Source organism: Aedes albopictus, chromosome 1, assembly GCF_035046485.1.
Source record: "Aedes albopictus strain Foshan chromosome 1, AalbF5, whole genome shotgun sequence".
In the NCBI taxonomy this organism is placed as follows: Eukaryota; Metazoa; Arthropoda; class Insecta; order Diptera; family Culicidae; genus Aedes; species Aedes albopictus.
In genome coordinates this window covers 197,275,217-197,299,528 of record NC_085136.1, presented here as the reverse complement: position 1 = coordinate 197,299,528, position 24,312 = coordinate 197,275,217, and the positions used below count along the sequence as shown (strand labels likewise).

Genomic DNA, 24,312 nt, shown 5'->3' with positions numbered 1-24,312 from the left:
AGGTGAACTATCCAGTTCATTCGAATCTCGACGGGGACTACGACAAGGTGATGGACTTTCCTGCCTACTATTCAACATCGCCCTGGAAGGTGTTATACGACGAGCCCGGCTCAACAGGCGGGGTACGATCTTCACGAAATCCAGCCAATTTGTCTGTTTTGCGGATGACATGGATATTATTGCTAGAACATTTGGAACGGGGGCAGAACAGTACACCCGCCTGAAACGTGAAGCAGCAAAGGTCGGACTGGTGGTGAATGCGACTAAGACAAAGTACATCAGTGGAAGTCGTGTCTACTATGGGCTCCAGAAGAAACTGCGGTCAAAAAAGATTCACCCCCGCACCAAATGTACCATGTACAAGACGTTAATAAGACCGGTGGTTCTCTACGGACACGAGACATGGACTATGCTCGAGGAGGACCTGCAAGCACTCGGATTTTTGAGCGACGGGTGCTAAGGACGTGCGGCTCCGTGGTCGTGCGGCTTGGGTCACCAAGCTCTTAGTCGCATCGTGCTGAGGAGCGCGGGTTCGATTCCCGCCGCAGCTGTCAGGAAAAGTTTTCGGCTGTGCCACTGGGCATTGCATGCTAGTCCGTTGTCTAGTGTCGTGCTTCCTTCAAAGAGCGAAAAGCTCTCTGAAAGCATTGAACGTGTCCGTGTCTTTTTATAAAAAAAGGACAATATTCGGCGGCGTGCAGGAGAACGTTGTGTGGCGGAGAAGGATGGATCACGAGCTCGCTGCACTTTACGGCGAACCCAGCATCCAGAAAGTGGCCAAAGCCGGAAGGATACGGTGGGCAGGGCATGTTGCAAGAATGTTGGACTACAACCCTGCAAAGTTGGTGTTTGCTAACCATCCGGTTGGTACAAGAAGGCGTGGAGCGCAGAGAGCACGATGGGCGGACCAGGTGGAACGTGATCTGGCGAGTGTTGGGCGTGACCGACGTTGGGCAGGCGGCAAATTGTTGATTCAGTATTATCATGAATTTGATGTTAACTAAATAAATGAGTGCCGGTTTAGGGAGTCTCAGGGGGATTTAAGGGTGCCTCACGGGCACTTAAAAGGGTATCATGGTTATTTCAAGGGGCATCAGGAGCATTTAAGGATTGTTACAGGGGGACCAAGAATTCCCAGGAGCGTTTCAAGGGGTCTCAGGGGCGTTTCAGGGTGAATCCAGGGAGTCACTGGGGCGCTTCAAGATATCTCAAAGGTATTTTAGGACGTCTCAAGAGGGCCCCAGGAGGTCTCTGGGGCGTTTTAAAGAGTGTCAGAAGCGCTTCAGTGGATCTCAGGAGCGTTACATGGGGTTTCAGAAGCGTTTCAAAAGATTTCAGGCGATACCAAGAGGTCTTAAGGACGTTTGACGTAGTCTCAGCTGGTTTCAGAGAGGCTCCAGTGGCCTCAAAGGCTTTTGGAGAAGTTCCAGGGTTGAAGATGCATTTCAGGGGGTCTGAGGGGCGTTTGAGTAGATCTCAGAAGAGTTCCACGAATCTCAGGAGCGTTTCAGTTTTTTTTTCGCCACCTAGAGATCTAAGGGATAGCTCAGCTGGTCTCTGAGAGACTCCAGGGGATTACAGGAGCTCTTGTCGAAATTCTATGGGGTCGCAGGTAGGCTGCAGGGGTCATGAGCTTTTGGGGAGTCCCATGGTCGTTTTTATCAGCCTCAGGGATCTCCAAGGGGTCCCAGTCAACCAGTAATCGTATAAGATGTTCCATAACATGATAAAGTGGAGGCCATATGCGTGCATGCCTCCATTTAGGCGCATGTAAAATGTACGGATATCGCCTCCACTTTAACGTCTTATTGAACATCTTATACGATCACTGGTTGACTGGGGTCTCAGGGGCGCTTTAGGGGGTTTGAATGAGTTTCATGAATGCTGACTTCTGACTAATGGTATATGCAAAACTCTCTATAGAATATTGAACTGAATACCTGATTGAAATGTAATGAATGAATGTCTTCTGATTCACTTTTCTTGTGTATATCATATGTAATTTTCACTGCTTTGCTTTCCTATGCATGAAATAAGCAATTTCCAAATAGATTGTTCTTCAGAAGAGCTTATCCAGGCAAATTTCTACGCAAAGCAATAAATTTACAGAAACAGCAGAGCTTTATTGGGATCATCTTACTAAATGTTCAAACAATTTTTCGCTTCATGCCAACAGCGGCACAAAATGAAGCACAATTATTTATTCGAATTATTCCGGAAAATGTTCTACACTAGCGGGCTCATTCTATCCGCTGTGAGCTGAAATAATAAAATCATACACATCCACCAGCTTACTGTACAGCTCTACTTACACAAGCGCCACGATTCCTACAGTTCTAAAAAATGCCATTTATATCTGCACAAAACCCACTTCATAATCCCTATCCGGAAACTGACTGACAAACTTTTCCGCCTGAAGCGAAGCGAAAATTAGCCACAAGGGATCACCCGTTTCGGATCCGCCACTGGCTGAGCAGACAGCGGACAATACATCGTAGTCGTAGGTACATAGAAATTTAAAATTTACAATACAACGAGCGAACAAGCCAGAGCTAGCACAGTGTGTCACTCGTACCGACAGTACAGCACACGCTTTCCTCCCGGCGATATTTACTAAGCTTTCTCGTACTACTGCAGCGTCGCCACCGGGATTGTTTTTTTTTCGCTCGTTTTCTCTATTGCACACTCGGTGCAGTTGTATTTCATGCATTATTACGAGTTCCGTTGCTATAGCACTCGGTTGAGTATTGCCCCGCATTCTTTCCATCTCGTCTCTCGTTTTCGGGGAAGTGATAAAATATAGAACGGTGTCCCATTTGAACGGGTGATGCACGGCGTGGATTTTTGAGGCAACTTTTGCACCGCTTTAAGCATATTGAGTTGATGCCTTCCATCCTCTAACGAAAAGGTGTATAAATCATAGCCATGTTGGAGCGTCTACGTCCGTTACTTGAGAGTACCAAGTTGTTTCCTGCTTGACTTTTGCTGATTCGCGTTTTATGCGGATGTACAAATCTACCATTGTTTCAAGTTTTCTGCCGATGATGTTCATGTCGACCACGAAACAAACAAATTGACCGAATCTGTTGAAAATCGTACATCGGGTGATATCCCCAGTAGACACCTTATAGTGCAATGTTGAACAGCAGTCGTAATTCCCGACTAGATCATTCAAAATCTTCATACTTTCGTATGCTATCCTGAAATCTTAAACATGTGATAAGCTGGAACCTCAAATTCACGGTATTTCTGAAGGATTTGCCGTACAGTGGAGATCTGGTTCGTTATATATTGCCCGTCAACGAAACTCGCTCGACAGTTTGAACTCAGAACAGACATGAACTCATTTGATCTCGATGACAGACGACGAAAGAAGAACTAAGAGAACTTTGCCGTTGCCTACGTAGCTCCCCTCCCACAACTTTTGGTAGTACTTCTGTATTTGTTGAGTAGCGCACTCCGCTTCTTCTATGAGATGTTGTCTTTTCACGACAGCGGCCCGGCTACCTACTTCCCTCTTCTGTTTGTTTCGTATCACGTTTTGCCAGGTTTCATGTTGCATCATTATCTTCTCTGTGACTCCTCGTCGAACCTTAAATTCCTTTGAATCTCCGCTGCATCGTTGTTGGATGTTTTGACTGTATCATTCGTCCGGAAAAGTTGCCTATTTAATTAATGGGAGGATAATCTACTCAAAAGACACCCGAACAGGAAGGTAAACCACCACGCCCATGGCCAATTGTTCTGCAAGCATCAGGAACTGATACTTGCGTGCAACGTGATTTGACCTGTTGTAGGGTCAGGCCTTATCAGCAAGCACCAGAAGGAGTTGCTAACAATGAAGCCTTCATTTGCCTGGCCCTCACCGGGGACCCCTTTTCAACCGCGGGTTCGGATCCAACCCATAAGACCGACGCCACGACAGCAACAACTCCAAAATGTTCTCCCTGCGACCATTTAATCGCTGTAAGGGTCGATTATGACCGCAGGGCACCGGAACGATCTACGTAGCCGACTCCGTATCCTTGGACCACCTTCTTATAGCGTCTGAACCAGCCATTCTTCGAGTTCACCTAACGCATTGTGTAAAAACGCGGCCACACGAACAAAACCAAAGCAAACCGGACATTCGAGAGATCCCGCATGACCGAAAAGGTCTAGATCTTGGTCTAGATACAGCCGAAAATAACCATGACCCGAAACGACCTGAGTCAAGTGGAATGTTACTTCCCCAACTATTGACCCAACTATCTACCCTCGGTATCGACATGTGCGTCCGCCTTCCTTTGGTAGAACTGTCCCACGCTTGCGGCCATTTGACCATGGAGGCCATCTCCTGGCAGTCCTACGTATGCCTTTTGCGCCACGCATTTCGAAGCACTCTATGTCGTCCCTGATAAGGATACCGATAGGCACCCTACCAGTGATGACACAGGGTGCGTCGTGTGAGACGGTACAGTACGCGCTCGCAAGCCTCAGGCACATCAGCGTATAAATCCGTTCCTGCTTACCATGGTAGCTTCTGGTACTTAGCGCCGTGCCCCTAGCTGAGCTGACATACCTTAGTATGGGCGTAGCGACACTAGCCAGAATTTTGCGCTTACTGACGTACACCGCAGAACTATTGGACATCATCCGAGACAGTACCACTTTAGCGGTGGTGGCTCTTTTACAGGTGTAATCAACGGGGCTACCGAATCTAATCTTATCGTCTATCATCACACCCAAGTGTTGACGGAGCGCTTCGAAGTGATAGTGCAATCGCCTACACTGATCTCCGCATGCTGCTCCGACCTCCGGTTATTCACAATCACCACCTCAATTTTGTGGTGAGCCAACTCCAGTTTCATGGATCTCATCCACTCATCCACAACCGCGATCGAGTGGGCAGCAGCCAATTCCACTACTTCCATCGATTCACCGAAGACCTCCAGCGTAAAGCCGTCAGCAAGGCCGACGATCTTCACTCGCACCGGGAACTCTAACCTCAACACCTCATCGTTATGTTGAAGCACTGTCCGATCACGGACACTAGATGACGAGGGCAATTCTTTCGTTTGGAGAATCTCTGCTGGGGCGGCCAATTCCTCTTCGGAATGCCAGGGTGATCGGCCAGTACCTTCCTCAGGAACGCCTTGAGTGTCGGTGCTCAGACGAGAAATCGGTTCAAATAACTCTGTCCTGGGAAGGACAAGTGGATTGGTGGTTCAGCTGCTTCGGAGGAATGAAAACTGATTTCTGCTGGGGACTGAACGGTTTAATGATGAGTGCCATACAACGACTAGAAACTGAATGAATGATTGAGAAATGGGTCTGATATTTATAATGCAATTATTCTTGTTCTTCTTCTCTGTTGACATGCTATTGGACGGAGTTTGGAAAAGGCGCCAACCAATCAGCGTGAGGCATTTAGCGCATCGGTCAGCTGGCATGCCGGTGGAGAGCTCATGTTGGATCAAGATGGTAGTAGGGTAGTGGAGGTATTTTGGACCGGGCAGGTATTTTGGACCACCTAGGGAGTTTTATGATATTTATCACATAATCTCTACTAAATCTTGGTAAATTTTTATTGGAACACGAAAAGTATTCAACTATGTGATGACCTTTATTTTGGATGTCAGTTAAATATGCTGTTCAATATCAAAAATAGAGAAAATGTTTTCACTTCCAATGAAACGCATGGAAAAGCACCAAAAACAGAGAAGGTGACAAATTTGTAGTCGGCTTCGAAGAGGTATTAAATTTTAAAAATAAATATTTATTTCATGTGAATGTAGTTAGGGCCTTGTAAGAACTCAAAATAAACTGTTCTTAACCTCGGTGGAGCGATATTATATACTAAAATGGTGGTTTGAGGTATGGCCAAAATATGTTCAACATAATCAGATGTGAATATATTTTGGACCACCTGTCAGATCCATCTCTCCAGTTCCTTCTAAAGGGAGAAAATATTCATGCCAATGTAATGTACTCTAGAAACAGATAAATAGAATAAGTTTGGACCTCCCGTGATCTGGGTTGTTATACGTTTATTTTACAATGTTGTGGGTTCGATTTGTTCTAACAACTTTTCGCCTGGTTAAAAATTTCGAATCGATTTGTGTCCTTACAACTTTTCGACAAGTTGAAATTTTCAGGTATTCAATCATCCAGTTTAGAAAAGTTGTCCTTCTCGGCAATCAGTTGATGACTGAGACAATGTCAGTGACAATTTACGTATCATTCAAATTACTTTATTTTTGATGGCCCTTCCACTCATTACAAAATGTGTGGAACGCCTTTATATTTAGCAAAATCTCTAGACTTTCAGACTTATGTGAAGTGTTACGTAATTTATGCATGGTGACTGACGTCATGCAAAAGTTAATAAATATACGTTTTGCGTAACATTTTTTATGAAACATCATACTATAATGCGTAAAAACTGGCAATTGCAGCAAAATGTCATCTTTTTTTACCGTTACGTAATTTTTAAACGTTCCCTGCCTCAAAAAATGAATAGAAAAGATGTAAACTTCACGTAGTTTTAACTATGTTTACATTTTTCCTGAGGTGGCTTTCATTTCATCAATCAATTGAAGTTTAATTTGGTGGGCCAAAATATGTGCACTTGGTGGTCCAAAATAAAATCAGGTGGTCCAAAATAGAAGCCCGAGATCCTTCAGGAGTTTTGATATTTCTTGTATTTACTACAACAATTTTGAGTTCTGTTTGGCCTTTTTCGACAGAAAACATGTTGCTTTACGTGATGCCTACTGAAATTATTCATATTTTGAAGTGGGAACTTTCTTTTTTCGCTGAATTGTTCATCCACTTCCTAAAGGGGTCCAAAATACCTCCCTTACCCTAGTGCGTGTGCGGAAACGTGGAGTTAAAAAGGATGAGGGTGCTTGTTAGTATGGGTGGCCGAAATACTCGCGGCAACTCGAGGTTAGTTTGTATTGGTGGTAGATAAATGGGAAAGGTGGGAACGGAACTATGCAAAGAGGATGAACAGCAGAGAGAGAATGGCAACTGTGCACACCAGGGTTGAAACGTTGCACACCGTTCGCTTTGTGCGCGAACAAGCACTTCTCACCCACCTCTGTGTCATGAACTCGATTCTGGAAGTAACTTCTGAGTATTTTGTACAGGGAACCGGGGGTATCCGGCCATTTAGCGAAATGTCGTTTGACCGAACGCCATTTGGTCGAATGACATCTGGCCGAAAGGGGTGTTTGGCTGAATGCCGTTTAGCCGAATTATGATGAAAGAATTTAAAGGCGTGGACAAACTCAGGATAACATTCAAGCTGGCAATATGATCATCACAAACATTCCTTTCTTTGATCATAGGCTATTCTTTCTAGTTTTGAGGGATTAGTTGGCGTCGAAACTGTGAATATTTTGTCAGAGATTTTTCCTTTTTTGAATCATAGCCTGTTCTTTCGAGTAATACTGATATAGAAAACAGTGGCATGAGCACTTTAGTTCATCATTCCTTTTTCGGACAAATGGCATTTGACTGAACGGCATCGTCTACAGTCGACCTCCCCTTCCGGAAGCCGAACTGGTTGATCGAGACACCATTTACATGTGCCTCAACATTCTGTTGAGGATGACCTTTTCGAGCAACTTCCCCGCCGTGTCGATCAAGCATATTGGACTGTATGCCGGCGGATCACGGGTGGTTTTCCCGCCTTTGGTAATAGAACCAGGCTCTGCCTCCTCCAAACCTCTAGGAAATCTTCCTCGTCCAGGCATTTCTGCATAACAGACCTGAACACCCCGGAACCCTCTATAATAGCTACTTTCATGGCCAGGGTCGGGACTCCGTCCGGAACTGCGGCCTTACCTACGTCGTCGTATAAACCATGTAGGTATCACTCACGTCGAAGTATTCGTACTTCGTGATCATGATGTATTTCACCTTCGAGGGCTGCCTGATGTTGTTACGTCGATAATCGACTCCGCTCCGTTTCCAAAGGTACTTTTGATACCAACATTAGCCAGGTCGGCATTTAGCATGCCCAGTGTCTCTAGCAAGATCTGATCCCGCTGGAATTGAAGTTACCCGCTATTACCACCGGCCTTCAACAGGTAGCACCCTAGTCATACAGTTTAGCATCTGCGTGAACTGCTCGATCGCTTTCCGGTTCTATCCATTGAAACGTCTATGACCTCGGGAGCTCGTGCGGTCCCAGAAGGGGACCCACCTAGACCCCAAGCTGCTGGTCTGATCGTCGGCAGCTTCCGGAGTGGGCGCGAAATGCCTCTTTTGCTCCCGAGTCCCAGGGCGTTGAAAGGAAGGGAGAGTTTTCGGATGATGTGGGAAAGTGGAACAGTTACTCACGTTTAAAGCTATCCGATGTATTGCACACAATGAAGCAGACTTGGTGATGGCGTGGGCGGGGCTGGTACGGTACTATCGTTGGTCGGCCGTCCAGGTCGTGTCTTGGCATCGGTCACACGGTATTCAGGTCCCTCATTCAAGGGGGGTGAGTTCTTCGTTTGGCGAATCCACAGCAGTCATTTTATAGTGAATTGGCTCTCTCCAGGTAGTTCCCCGATAGCTTCCCACGTGCTCCGGTGTTTCGGGGATAGAACGAGAGTCAACCGACGCACTTTTCCGAATGGACAAACGTTGATGGCAGCGATCGCTTCTCCCGCCCGTTGTGTGTGTGGGGGGGGGGGGAGTTCAAACGTATGATGAGCACTGCAGTGTAACTTGTGATTATGACCGGACCGACTCTGGGCGCTATCGAGGGTAACGAGGGGGGGAGCACAATCGGCGTCTATCGTGGATAAGTTGGTGATCCCGAATGTTCGTCTCGACACGCAACCTGAGATTGGCAGATTCTAATACAGTTGGGTATGGAACATATACAAATATTGTATTAAGGCTTTGCAAATACAAAAATTGGTAGGTGGCAGTATACCAAAAATTGTATTGGCTTCCTAGAATCTGGAAAAGGAAAATTTCGCATGTGTGCGTGTGCTCTGCCGCATTGGTTTCTCTTTATTTGTTCTATTTTTAGACTGGTCATGGCAGCAGTGGCGGCATCAATTACAAAACATGTTTAAAAAGAAAAACGGGCGGCGACGGGAATCGAACCGAGACAGTATTATGATGTTACATAGTACCCTGCACTCAAACCAGCACGGCTACAACTGCAGTTGGATAGACGAGAGACTGAAAGCCATCATTAACAACACAAACGTGGCTTGGTGATGGAAGTGATACAGCCACCACACTGCACAATGGGCCCAGAGCCGAATTTACGAAGACAAAACTGTTTAAGTTTTTAGACACATATTGTGTTTTAGAAAGTTTCTTTTTAATTGTTGATCCTTTTCCCCATTATTGTTATGTCAAACATCTGATTAAACTGATTCAAAAATCTGCTCTCTAATAATTTTATTTACGATTCCATGATGGATGGTGATGGATGGTGATCAAGCAAATTTTAAATTTCATATATCTCAGGACTCTCATCACTTAGAAAGATGGTGTCTTCGGCAATGTTATTCAGTTAGTCAAGAGCTTACAGTTAATGGTCCACTTGCTTCGAAATTTTGTCACTAAGTGGCACTAGTTACACATTTGCAATATCATTCAAATGATTGATTTTTTTTCGTGAAGTAATCAACAAGCTGTAAATTTTGTTTTCTTTGAACGTGTCTAAGTCCAGGGATGGCATGTCACGCAGAAACTGTGCCCATTTACGCTCATCTTTCACTGATCTTCTCAGTTTCATTTACCTTACAAAAAGAAAAAAAAACGCACAATAAAATGTACATAATTTCTCTCACGCAGAGTTTTTGTGCGGGTGATTAGAGTGCTGCGTGAGAGCAATGAGAGCCCGCAAGTCAGATTCCCCGCAATTTCTGCGCGCACGCAGAAAAAACAGAACTCAGTGCACACGCAATGTGTTTAAAGGGGTATGTGTTGTTTGAGCATTTGGTGAACCAAAAGCATGCCAGTGAGTCCTAAACCCACTACGGGGTATCAAATCCTGTGATATCAGAGACAAGCAGACGTCTTAAGCTGGTCAAAGACTTACAGTTGATTGATATTTTGGTTCCAAATTCCACCAACAGGCGGTGCTAGTGAGCTAACAAATTTTGTTTTCCATATATATTAGGAAAATTTGCAAAACATTGCAACTAGCGCCGCCTAGTTGCAGAAACTAGAACCAAACGATAATTATTCTGAAAGCCCTTGATCTACCAAACAATTTTGCCGAAGACACCATCTTTCTAAAGAATCAGAATGCTGAGATATGTGAAATGTAAAATTTGTACGCTGTCTACCCGACTAGATGGACATTACAAAATTATAACAAGCTGTGTTATTTTGTTACAATAAATTTTTATAACAAGAGTTGTTATAAAACATGTACCGTTAGTAGTTAAAATAACAAAAATTCTAACAAAATTCCCACTGAAAAGAACAAAAATGTAATAACTTGTGTTATGATCATAACAAAAATATTACAAAATTTGTTCCATGAAATATGATAGAATATAACAAAATTATAACAAATTGTTATATAATTCCTTTGACACCAATTAGGGTAAAAACTAATTTTTATACTCATTTTTTGGGTAATTATTTTAAGTGTGTTGTTCTATTTTTAGAAAATAATAGGTCACGCAAAAAAACTTTCCAGTTCATTATAAAACATACATACCCGGACGGGATTTGAACCAATAATCCAATCATCGTTAATTATCAGTCGCCTTTACCAATGAGGCTATCACAGCACCTGAAGCGAGCAATGAAAGAAGCTTTACTGGTTCCACGTATTGCCAGTTTCCCTATTCCCCCATCTCTTGTTTGTCAGTCGTAGAACATAGACAGAGATTTGAATGCAAGATCAAACAATGAACCTCTCTCTCTTACCAACAGCGCTATCGCGGTGCGTAGACATGCGCACTGAAACACTAATAACAGTGGTGGCGTGCGCATGGCCCGTCGTCGTTTGTTGAACAAAGAGAACGACGAAAAAATAGCCAGTCGACTATTTATGATTGAGCTTCGTCATGGGGTGCTTTCTGGCGGCGTCAAAGTTGCTGTAGTCGTGATTCTTTACGGACGGTGATGATTGAATTTGGTTTTTTTTTCTTTGCGCTGTGAGACCGACGATCATACACGTACCTACGTGAGCGTAAAATGTGGCTTTGTTTTAATTGATCACAACTATATCATAGGCTGATATGATAACTTTTGCAGATGCTATTTAGTTTTATTCTAAGATTTAGATTATTTTTGGAAATGAAAAAGTTGATATAATGTCAAAGCAAATATGGTCAAATGATAATAGGTCGTAATAAAAAAAAGTTTAAGTAGAGAAATGCAGTGATCAATTGAGCAGAATTATCATTCACATTTGTATTGTTTAGGATTATTTAGTACCGCATTTGCTATCTCCACGCTCAATAACATCCATTACTTCTTAATACATAGTCTGTTCGGTACTTTTTGACGTTATAATTAGAAGTTAGAATAGCAGTACTGTTAATATGACATATAGATAATCCTTGCGCTGATGGTGGGTACTCAATCATCATCATCATCATCAATAATATGATGCAGCAGTCAATAAACTTAAGAAGATAAATTAAGTAATAGTTATTGCTGTGGGCATTCGAAATGCAAATATCAAATACGGGAACACCAAAAGATGTGAAAACTTGAGCAAACTTAATAGGAGTTCCCATTAACGAAACAGCTGCTAATATATAGTACAATTCGTAATACTAGCAAATCCACAAACCAGCAGCGCCTTGAAGGCCGTTATGCGATATCATTACAGCTAGAAGCTGTACTAAAGAAACTGTTTGTATACCAACACGGCTTGTTGGATGTAAACATTATTGTCAAATCTAACTTGAAGCGGGATATATAGCTACTGCACAAATACTGTGAAATTATTCATGTTGCTTTTATTGCACTTAAATCTAACTCCGGAAGATTTGCCGGAAGATGTGCAAATTAAATAAGAGTCCCAGCCAATAAACCTTTGCTACTATACAGTACGTGTTCATTGATTTTAAAGTAATCATTACGGAACATGTTTCCCGAATCCCGAGAGACCATGTCTTTTCAATACGCTCCAACTATTCCAACTCCGATATTAGAATAGAGGGGGTTAGAAACAAAGGGATGTAAGTGACAAAACCCCACTTTTGAGTAAATGAGGTTTGAAGTTTTTCATCAATTTTTCATCCCATACAAAATGTATGGAGTTTCAAAAATAAACCGAATTTTCTATGATATATTGGAATTTTTCAAATCATCATAAAAATAATCTTAAAAATGTTCCTGGGAGCTTGAAATCTGAAGTTTTTTTTATATGCTCAGCTCAAAATGGTCACTTACACCCCTTTGCATCTGGGCCGCTCAATAGTATAAGGACATGTTCCAGAAAATTTGTACTTTTGGTAATACCGCATGACCCAACCGTTCTATTCGCATAATCAATAATAAAAATAGTTTCTTATTTTAACGAGTCGAAGTTCGGTTCAAAGTTGGAAAAATAAGAGTATCTTTTAGTTTTGAGAGTACTCGGATACGCTTCCGGCATTCTGCGCAGTAAAAAAAAAAAACAAACAAAAAACGAATACATAATATTTTTATTTTTATTTTTTGTAATGTATTTAAAAATCAAAATTATTTCATATTCTGATATAATTGTGTTATTTTTCCAACGAATCATTTTATTCAGTTGTAAAAATAACAAAGTTTTAACAGAATTTGTTTTGAATCATTTATAACAAAATTAGTTACAAAAGATTATAATATATTTTGTTATAATTTAGTTCGAAAAAGTAATAAACAACCCATGTCATAACAAAATTATAACATAATTTGTAAGTCATATCACAATGAGATATAATTATGATATATTTTTGTTATGATCCTCTAGTCGGGTAGTGCCGCCTAGTGGTGAAATCACAAATCATACGGTCCATATTCTGAAAGTCCTTGACCAGCTGAACAACTTTGCCGAAGAAATCAACTCTTTAAGTAATCAGGATCCTGAGATATATGGGATGGAAATTTTGTCAGTGTTGCATCTGCTTGTCTAAGATATCACAGACAAATAGATGTGACACTAACGAAATTTCAATCTCATATATCTCATGGTCCTGATTACTTAGAGAGTTGGTGTCTTCGGCAAAGTTGTTTGGCTGGTCAAGAACTAACCGATAATAAGACTTAAGGTTCAAAATTCCACCGCTAGGCGGCGCTAGAGAGCAAACAAATTTTAAATTTCGCATATCTCAGCATCCTCATTTTGTAGAATGATGGTGTCTTCGGCAATATTGTTTGGTAGATCAAGGGCTTTCAGAATAATTACCGTTTATTTCAAGTTTCTGCAGCTAGGCGGCGCTAGTTGCAATTTTTTGCAAAGTTTCCTGATATATATGAAAAACAAAACTTGTTAGCTTACTAGAACCGCCTAGCGGTGGAATTTTGAATCTTAAGTCTCATTATCTGTTAGTCCTTGACCAGCCGAACAACTTTGCCGAAGACACCAACTCTCTAAGTAAACAGGATCATGAGACATATGAGATTGAAATTTCGTTAGTGTCACATCTACTTGTCTGTGCACTTGTCGTGCACTGGAAGCACGACTGAGTGCGCTCTTAACACGAATTTTTGTGTGCACATTTTCTGCGCGCACAAAATGTGCAGGCAGAAACTGAAAAAAAAAAAGGTTGTTCTAACATTTGTTTGAGCACTCATTTTGAGAGTGCTGCAATGGATGCCAGAGAGTGAGCGGCTGGTTTGTGTGCAAATTTGCTACAACTTTGTAGAACATTTTGAAATTGTATAGAGAACTAGCTGTACCCGGCAAACTTTGTCTTGCCTACTGCGCTTTTTGACATTTCCAAGACCAAGTCCCCGGTCACAAAATGTGCAGAAGATCAATTTTCAAAAACTCTCAATTTTCTCATGATTTTTGCCTCATAAACCTTCCTTGGGTGAAAACTAACAGAACAAAACTAAGACGACCGAAATCGGACCATCCGTTCGCATGTTATGTGCGGTCCCACGTATGCCACTACATTTTTATATATATAGATAATTAATCAGCAGATTTTTGGATAAGCCACACTCGAGTGACCGTACTCATTTCACAATAACACAAAAAAAAATGACAGAACTTGGCAGATACATTTTTGTCTTCGTAAATATAACTCTAAACCCATTGTGCACTGAAAAGCTCGTATCCCAAGCCGCATCCAGCAGTGTGCTGTTTACTAGTGGAAAATTCCTAGTAGACAATAGGACGCGAAGCTCGGCAGCGAAGCGAAAGTTATTTTTAGACGCATCCCGGTTCAACTTCTCGGGTTTGAATAGCGGTGTTTGTGTGTAGTAGTATGGAACCTGTGGAACCGTGTAGCGCATCCTAATACAACGAATAGATTATGATTTAACACATTTTCTGTACGTTTTTAATACATTAATTGGTAGAAAAGGCATATCTCAATTTTTGGTAGCCTTTCTTGTTTTGCGTGGAGGTACTACTAGGTCTAGGTCTAGGTCGGACGACGCTAGAACCCGTCTAGGCTCCCACGTGCGCCGAGTATCTCGTTTCGTCCGTCGCTGCGCCGCGAAGTTGTTTCTCCACCACCTGATGGTCGCATATACGAAAGCTTTTGACGAAGGTCCCTCTCCCACGTGTACAGAGTAGGGGGGGAGGGGTGTGCCTGTACTGGTACACACTACAGAAGTTCCGGGGATTTTTAATCTTCGAGCCGCGCGCGCACGTCCTTGCGGTGAAGAGCGCTAGAACCAACTCCCGGTCTCGGTCGCACCGATTTCTGCAGAGACCGATCACATTCGCCTTGATTCCCGAATATTTTTCCGATCGTGCCCTATCGGTGCTCGCTTCGGCCTTTTTCGTCGCCGTAGTTCCGCTATTCCAGTGCAGCAGACTTCAGGCTAGTTCATCGCTCACGACCCAATTGCCGTTGCCGGTGGGTACTCGGTATGGGTCCGCTATGATGGCGATATCCTTCCCCCTCTTACAAATCACCTGACAAAACAGTTACTGAGCTGCGTCACATTGGTTCAGATTCAGCTGCGTTACCTGCACTGTGATTTGTTCACTACGGCTTTCTTGAATGCCGGGCACCTTGGACCACCCGCTAGGTGCCTGTTGTTTACGAGTTTCTCGGGTGGACTCGTGCAGCCTTGTGCCTTATGGCCTTCGGCGCCGCATCACCTTCACAGCTTACTGCCGACCTTCGTGGTTAGTATTTTCCCCAGCAGACAGCTCCTTACCTGACGACTGCCTCACCCGCTTCTGCGACTGCTTATCATGAGCAGTCGCATGCACTATATGTTTTGGACTTCCTGCGAAAGCGAAGGCCCACGCCTGGGCAGACTTCGTAACCTTTACTTTCGCCGGTTCCGCCGCTGCTGTTGTCTTCACGAGTCTCACGTGATCCTGCTTGGCATTGTCCATCGACTAACGAAGTCGCAACAGGGCTATTTTGAGATCCACACTTATGTTGGACTTCGTAGAAGCAATGTCGATGATCTTGCCAAGCTGCTGCTCAGCTACCTCTATCGCGGGTAGCCCTTCTCTCATTTGGTTGACGACCCTCATAAACCACGCAGTATCTCCACCGGCTGACCTGCTGAGGATCGGAGCTCCTAGGCTGGAGCTGCATGCGCAGCTTACCGCTCCTACCTCCTCGCTTCTCCTTAATGGGGGGTTTCGTCAGGCTCCGGGACCATAACCCTGCTGCCCCAAGCCGCACCACCATATAGCTGAAGTCTGAAGGACAACAGTGCAGTACTACACTACCCGGCAGCACACAACTCTTAACAAGCAATCTTTATCATCGTCTGACGCATGGAATCATGAGGTAGGAATTTGTCAGAGCCAGAGTTATGTTAGACGCTCCTTTCAGGTTATAGTCTCACCATTTGCAGGTGACAAAAACCTGAAAATCTAGTTTGTTCAACTTCAAACTAGGGATCCCTTCAAATGACTTTTAGGAATAGATACGTGCTTTTAATTAGATGTCCTCCGTTAAAGGCGGTTTCCATTCTACAGCGTTAAAGTAAGGTCGCAATTTGCTTTATCATCGTATAGGTGCAGGACGGGTATCAAATCCAATATGTAGGCACCGCTCACTACCTCTGGACGGAAAAGTTATAAATTGTCTTTTATGCACCGTAGGGAGTCGAGCCAATGGTAGGTAGGTACCTACTACCAACAGTCTTTTCGCGCTGAATGCCGCATAGCCGCGATTTTTTGTTTTTTTATTCCGTTCTCACACTGCAAACAGGAGATAACGTGTACCAGTGGGACTCATATTTTGTACAAAAGCTTTGCTGCGCGAATGGGAAAAACGTATAAATAAATAAAAATTAAATGAATAATGTGATTTTATAATTTTTGCTCTGTGATGGTGCCGAGGGCCCCTATAGCCGAGGCGGTAAACGCACGGGTATTCAGCATGACCATGCTGAGGGTGACGGGTTCGATTCCCGGTCGGTCCAGGATCTTTTCGTAAAGGAAATTTCCTTGACTTCCTTGGGCATAGAGTATCTTCGTGCCTGCCACACGATATACACATGCAAAATGGTCATTGGCAGAGGAAGCTCTCAGTTAATAATTGTGGAAGTGCTCATAGAACACTAAGCTGAGAAGCAGGCTTTGTCCCAGTGAGGACGTTACGCCAAAAAGAGGAGAGGATGGTGCCGTTTCCCATTCGTAAGGTCACCCTCGACAGTCCTCTCGAATCAGTGCGACGCTGAAATCGCATACCTACCTGAGCTGGACACCGGACCACACACCACCACTACCGTGGCTCGTGACAGGGGCTAGGAATTTTCCGGACGCAACAATGTGTTCCGTTGTGAAATTTATCACCGGTATCGGTTTTGTTTGCGCAGGAGAAAACTTTGCTCCGGCAAACGGTCGACCAACAAATGGATCCAGCAGGAATTTGGGATTCGAGAGGGAAATTATGAATTAATTTTATTGTGGAATGTCAATGTCAGGGGAACTGGAGTGAACTGAAGTGTTGTGATTGTTGGTAGTAGAAAAATGTCGTACGATATCGCCATATGGCAACAATCACTAAACATATCCATAAGTTAACAGTAGGTATAGAAGATGGTTAGCAAATGTATGTTCTGTTTCATACATAGAATCAAATGAAGGGGTAATTCCAATATTATTATTATCAATATTTTCAATGTTACTAAACTAGACTTTTGGTTTTCTCTTCAAAAAAGCTGGAAGATGTTTTGGAAGAAGTTTCATACCTCATGTATGTGTCTTATGTAATAATTTAAAAATATGCTTGTAATTAACCAGTATTCCCTAGCATTAGATACAATCAGCAGCTCAGCCACCATCAAAAGACATGCAACACTAGTGCAACTATTCAAGTAACGTAACACTTCTCTTCTCTTGTTCTCTCCCACCACAGTTCCGCCCGAACGGGTTGTGATACAAGACCAGCTGGGCATCGATCGGACAACGGTGGCCGGCCCCTATAGCGAGGGCGATATTGTAACGCTGCGATGTGACGTCTACGGGGGCCGACCGGTGCCAACGGTCAGTTGGTTTCGCGACGGTAATCCGCTGGTGGCCGAATCCAAGAACATGCCATTGAGCAAGCACCTCCGCAGCGAGATTGTATTGGGACCACTGAGCCGGCAGGACCTGCACTCGAAACTAGTGTGCAAAGCTAGCAACCACGAACGGGCCACCGCGGTGGAGCAGTCCGTCCAGATCGATATGAACTGTGGGTTTGCACTTGTGTGGATACAGCAAAGGTTGTTCCATGTCGAAATTCGCGGAATAGTGTTGCTTTACTGCGAAGATAGAATCGATTTCATGCGAATATCAAGAAACTAACAAATGGAAACAAAAATAACCAGAATAACAAAACCGTAACATTGAAGTCATAAGAAAAACCATTGAATATAGTGGGAAATTCATTTAACATTTTGTTATACCATTCAAAACTGCACATTTCCTTACCTAGTGATTTCCAAACCATGTTTCTAAGTGGCAGGAGACAAACAAATTATAGTAGAACTACATAACGCTCCACATTTCGACATGGAATGTCCAGCACACAAGAAACTTTGTTCATTAAAATGTTAACTTGTATGATTCTCACCCTGTCCATGTCCATGCAGTTGCTCCCCTCAACATAAGACTGATTGGTGCACGCCAGCCCCTATCGGCCGGTCATCGGTACGACCTGCTGTGCCAAAGTGCGGGCTCCCGGCCGGCGGCCTCCATAACATGGTTCCTGGATGGAATTCGGCTCGATAGGAGCAAAGAAACGGTAATGCTTTGAACTCCGAAATTAAACAACCGAAGCCTTGTCGCTCTCACACACAGATCATGTTTTTTGCCTTCGCTCTTTTCACGCAACCAGACGTCCGCCGATGGTAATCAAACCACGAGTACGCTGTCGATAAGCCTTAACCGAACCGATGCGGGCAAGTACCTGTCCTGCAAAGCGTACAACTCTTACGTGCCAACCACCGAAGCACTGGAGGACGGATGGAAGCTGGATATACAATGTAAGTTATTTGGCCGGTGCTGCTCGTTACAATATGATTACCTTTTATCATGTCCGTTCGAGAATGATGAAGGCAAAATATGGCAGCCTGTTTCGATTGGGCGGAATCCTCTCGCGGAGTAATTGGCTATTATGATAACATTCCCTGGTTCTGTTGCGATGGCGTAACCTTGATATGTTTCCAAAATATTAGGACCATGGTTTCAGCATTCAATTTGATGTTTTATCAAAAGTATAATACCCACAGAAATCATTGCATCAAAATGTAATCTATGATAAAAAAAAATCTTTCATAGTAGGGGAACAAAGCCCAAAATGCCAAGATGGGGTAAAATGGCCCAACTCATAAAATCATTCCTGAATAAGACTTGACAACATTAGGGGAAAGAGGGGGATAACGCCCCGGCTAAGCATATGTGGTCATAAACCTCAAAAGATGCTTGTTTTAAGGTCGTATTCTGCCTTGGAGAGCAGTTTACTCCTTTACCTAAGAGACATCAACTTTTGAACCGCGTGCCCACAAAATTTCTCATTCAAATAAACAATTAAAAAACCCGGATGAATCCACCTAGTGGTGATAGTGCCTTTCTCGTCGAATATGTACTCATGATCTTTCCATCGACTCCTGAATCCTGAATCCTATGAATACTTTATGTTTAAAAGCAAGAATTTTATCTAAGCCATCATCGAGTTGGGAAACTAACTGATGGCACATATTTCCGATGTTATATTCAATGTATACTGCCCATAACTACATATTTGTAACATTTGCAGTTTTTATCGATATTGAGTTAATACCGGGGATCATCTCCAAATCATCAGTACTTTCATCCACCCAAATGGACCTGACAAGTTTGTTTTACGAAATGTGAAAAAAATACCAAGTCGTTTAGTCTCATTATCAAATATTCACGAATTTAACCGCATAACAGTCACACTGGAAGTACACACTGGCCTCATAGCGTACCGTCAATAATATTTTGTTCAAATTATTTTTCCGACTATTCGCCAAGCATAGGAGAAGAGCTGTAGAAGATTTAATTGCCAAAGGATTCATTTTGAATTTTAGTCAAATTTTTGAAATTTCGGTCTTTTCCCATTCTTCATTACACCAACGAACCTAACCTCAAAATGACTGACAATTCTCAGGTCATTTTGACAGATTTAGCATAAGCTTGAAAAGGACGGCAACAAGATCGATAAAGTAGAATAATTTGGTTCACTTTTACATTTGACCACTTCCGGCGGGACATCTGGAGCTTGTTCCGGAACACTACCGGTAGTCTCTGCTGTAATCTAAGGCTATTCTCCTGCTTACCGTTCTTCGTAAAAGCTGATATTTAATGTGTCGCATGCATGGGTTTGGTTCCCATCTACATTCCACCACTTCCGGCGGGATACACGAAATCGGTTCCGGAATACTACTGCTTTTCCTAAACATAGTCTGATTCCATTTTATTGCTAACCGTTCATCAGGTTATCTAAAGAGGCGCGATTCGATGTGTCGTATGCATTTTTTTTCCTCCCCTGTTGGGGAATTTAAGCCACTGCGTCCAATAAGCTGAACTTTTGTGGCATGTCCCGTTTTGATATTCGCATCTAGCCAGCTAATTACCATGTGTCAAGTAATCAGCTTCTGCCACGACGCGTCGTCTCCCAGTCAGGTGCAATGGAATTAATGAACCCCAAGACCTTCCCAGGTTCTGCAGACCAGATCTCACTGGGTTGCAAGCAACCACTATTTAGAAATCTTTGCCTGCGCATGTATAAAGCACCACAACTGCAAAGCAGATGTTCCGAGGTTTCACGTTCCGTATTACAGAAACGACAGATATCACTTTGAATCTGGCCAATATTTTTCAAGTGATACCTGCTCGGGCAGTGTCCAGTTACTAGGCCAGTGTATGTACATAGAGCTCTCTTGTTGAGCTCTAAGAGCTTTTTGGTTTTATAAGCATTTGGTGTTATAAATCGTTTTGACTGATTGCAATTTTTGACATCCATCCAATTGGATATCACCCTCTGCTCAGCCCAGCATTTCAGATCCATTTTAATTGTACAGTTTGATATTCCGCAGAATGGTTCTGGACCAACAAATTGTAAATTGGAACCACTTTTAGCAAGCTTGTCTGCCATTTCATTCCCTTCAATGCCGCAGTGACCTGGAACCCAGTATAAGTTTACTGAGTTCCCTTGGCACAGCCTGCGCAGTGAAAGAATGCATTCCCAGACAAGCTTTGAAGTACATTTGTAAGCGCACAATGCTTTTAGTGTAGCTTGACTATCTGAGAAAATACAAATATTTGCATATCTGTATTTTCTCTCAAGGCAGATATTTGCGCATTTCAAAATAGCAAGAATCTCTGCTTGAAACACCGTAGGATAGTGTCCCATCGCCACTGATGTTTGTATTCCAGGGCCGTAGATTCCTGCTCCCGTTTTTATTCCAACTTTTGAGCCATATGTATAGAATTTGATTGACCCTTGACGAACAGTGGGACCTCCGACTTCCCAATCTGCACGAGTTGTTTCGTGCAACTTGTAAGGAACATCATGGTTCTCCACAGGTTTCATCCAGTCTTTAATCATTTTCATTACTGGCCTATTTTGGAAGTATTGTGAAATGCTCAGGTGACCTACAAGATCACCTGGCATAAACTTTTCAATTCGTTTAAGTCGCAGCAATTCCTTTTCTGCTTCTAATTGCACGTACTCGTGCAAAGGTAGCAGATTGAGAATCGCATCTAAAGCTTTTGATGGAGTGCTTCGCATCGCTCCTGTAACAGCAATGGACGCAAGACGTTGGATTTTCGCAAGCTTTGATTGCGTGGTAGCCTCTTTTGTTTTTGGCCACCAAACAAACGAAGCGTACGTCACTTTTGGGCGGATTATGGCAGTATAAATCCACATTATCATTTTTGGTTTCAAGCCCCACTTCCTGCCAATAGTTTTGGAGCATAACCAGAACGCACTTGTTGCCTTACCGATCACGGACTCAATTTGAGCATTCCAGTTCAGTTTGGCATCCAGAATCAAACCTAAGTATTTGACTCGATCACTAGGATGAATTTGTATCCCTCCAAGCCGAAAAGCTTTTAGGTTGATCTTCCTTCTCCTAGTGAAAGGGACAATTACGACTTTTGACGGGTTGATGCTAAGGCCCTCCTTAATACACCATGAATGTGTATAGTTTAGGGCCCTTTGCATTCTCTCCGAAACAGTTTCGTCATACTTTCCTCTCACTATTATGACTATATCGTCTGCAAAGCCCACAACTTCGAAACCTCTTTCCTTCAAGCTTCTTAGAAGATCGTCTACAACTAACGACCACATTAGTGGTGAGAGGACTCCTCCTTGAGGGCAACCCTTTGTTGCCCTTACTGTTATAGAAGAACTTCCCAGCTCAGAGGTGATTTCTATTTTTGCAAGCACAGTATGAATCCAATGTATGATACATTGGTCGAAGTTTTTATTCTCCATGGCGCGCTTCATAGATGAATAGGAGGCATTATCAAATGCTCCTTCTATATCTAAAAAGGCGCATAGAGCTATTTCTTTTGCTGAAAATGTTTTTTCCACCTTTGTTACTAGCGAGTGAAGTGCCGTAACCGTTGACTTACCAGGTTGATAAGCAAACTGGAAGTCAGACAGGGGATGCTCTTTTATGTAAGAAGAATTGATAAAATCCTTCAAGACCTTTTCCATAGTCTTCAACAAAACTGAAGAAAGACTAATTGGTCTATATGCTTTCGGATGCGTTTTATCTCGTTTCCCCTTTTTCGGGATAAAGATAACTTGTACAAGTCTCCATTTTGATGGAACGAAATTCAATCTCAAACTAGCCTTGAACATCTCAATCAGTGATGGAATCAACACCGCTTCTCCGTTTTGAATCAGTGCTGGAAATATCCCATCAACTCCTGCTGATTTAAAAGGCTGAAAAGATCTTATCGCATTTTCCACTCTGGCCTTCGTGAAGATTTCATCAGCTAAATCTGAGGCGGTGTTTACTGTACTATTTGACTCCATTGAGTTTATACTAGGACATCCTTCACCTTCCAGAGATATAGTACCATTGGAATCCACACTTAGAACCGAACCTGGAAAATGGGTTTCCATCATTAAATCCAAAGTTTCACGAGAAGTTTTGGTAAAAGCTTCATCGTCACGCTTCAGATCTCCCAATTCATTTGCATGATCTTTTGCAAGCGTTTTTTGTAGTCTAGCAACTACAGGAGTACTGTTTATGTTTTCACATGTCAGCACCCAAGATTTTCTTTTAGATTTTCGTATTTCGTTGTTGTACTCAGTCAGGGCTTTCCTATACTGAGTCCAATCTCCCGTTTGTTTCGCTCTATTGAACATTTTACGAGAAAATTTTCTTAGGCGATCCAGTTTAAAGTTCCACCATGGCACGTCTCTAGTAGAAGACGATTGTATGGTGGGACAACTGCTGTTAAAGGAATTGATGATACTTTCATTTACTCTTTGAGAAAATGATTCCAACTTTTGGGTTGAATCGATAGTTTCCCCCATTGTATATGAATGCGAATTCAACAATTCTACATATTGATCCCAGTTTGTCTTCCTGGGATTTCTAAATGCAGTTCTAGAATAATCTCCACCGCTCCAATTGAAGATTATGTGTTTATGATCAGATAGAGAAATCTTATCTGACACGTGCCAGTTTGTGATCTTGTCAAAGATTGCAGCGTTGCACAGTGTTAGATCCAAGACCTCTTGTCTGATTGCATTTAAGAAAGTAGGTTTATCACCATTATTACAAATGTCTATATTGTTCGAAGACAGATACTCTAATAGTGACTCACCTCGACTGTTAATATCCGTACTACCCCAAATCGTGTGATGCGCATTGGCGTCACAGCCAATGATGAACGATTTGTTGTTTTCTTTACAGAATTGAACAAATGATGCGATCTCAGGAGGAGGTACCTCAGGAACATCACCAGGAAAGTAAGCTGAAGCCACAGCGATCTCAGTTTTACCCCTAGTGGTTGGTACCTCTACCATGACCGCAACAATGTCCCTTCTGATAATCTCTGTAATAGGATAACATTTTAACGTTTTACGTACTAGGACAGCAGTTCTGGGAGAATCTTGTTGCTCATCATAAAATAGTTTACTATTTTGTGTCAGAACACCAAGAATCTTTCGTTTATTGGACCATGGCTCTTGAATAAGCGCCACTTCCAGTCCCTCTTTTTTAAACCTTCGACTCAACACAGCAGAAGCACCTTTTGCGTGATGAAGGTTAACCTGTACAAACTTGATTCCAGTCATGAAAATATACATTTACCCACTTTTGTTAAGCCTCGGAATTGAGGCTTAAGAAAAGTAGCCGATTATCCCGGAGACAAATTAGGTCCACTGCGTCATTGCTCCGTTTAACACAGTAAGGGCAAAAATACTGTGGAGGGTGTCCTGGTACTCCACAGGCACCGTTAGCGGCTAGGTTTTTATTAGACCCCCCCCTAACCATTCATTCCTAGGCACGGTACGCATTAAGCCGCTTGACACCATGAATTAGGGGTCACCTGTTAGTGGACTCTTACCACCGGAACAGACGGTCCGTAGTGTTATTCTTAGCCAGTTGAAGGAACTGCTACCGACACTACACGGCTATCTAGGCTGATCGGGAATAGAAATTAATATTGATGATCAACTTCTTTCGAGCCCGAACAGCCTGCGTCGCATGCATGGATTTGGTTCAATTTTATATTTGGCCACTTCCGGC

At 42.9% G+C, this 24,312-nt stretch overlaps 1 protein-coding gene across 4 annotated transcripts in view; it reads left to right on the top strand.

The window, feature by feature from the left end:
• The window catches only part of LOC109423252 (hemicentin-2), a 759,984-nt gene that overhangs the window by 635,016 nt on the left and 100,656 nt on the right, over positions 1 to 24,312 (top strand). For all 4 annotated transcript variants that reach the window (XM_062846090.1, XM_062846089.1, XM_062846091.1 and 1 more), the window contains 3 exons: positions 17,448 to 17,765; positions 18,166 to 18,317; positions 18,411 to 18,558. In XM_062846090.1, coding sequence (XP_062702074.1) covers positions 17,448 to 17,765; positions 18,166 to 18,317; positions 18,411 to 18,558 — 618 coding nt within the window. The remainder of the gene's footprint in view (positions 1 to 17,447; positions 17,766 to 18,165; positions 18,318 to 18,410; positions 18,559 to 24,312) is intronic.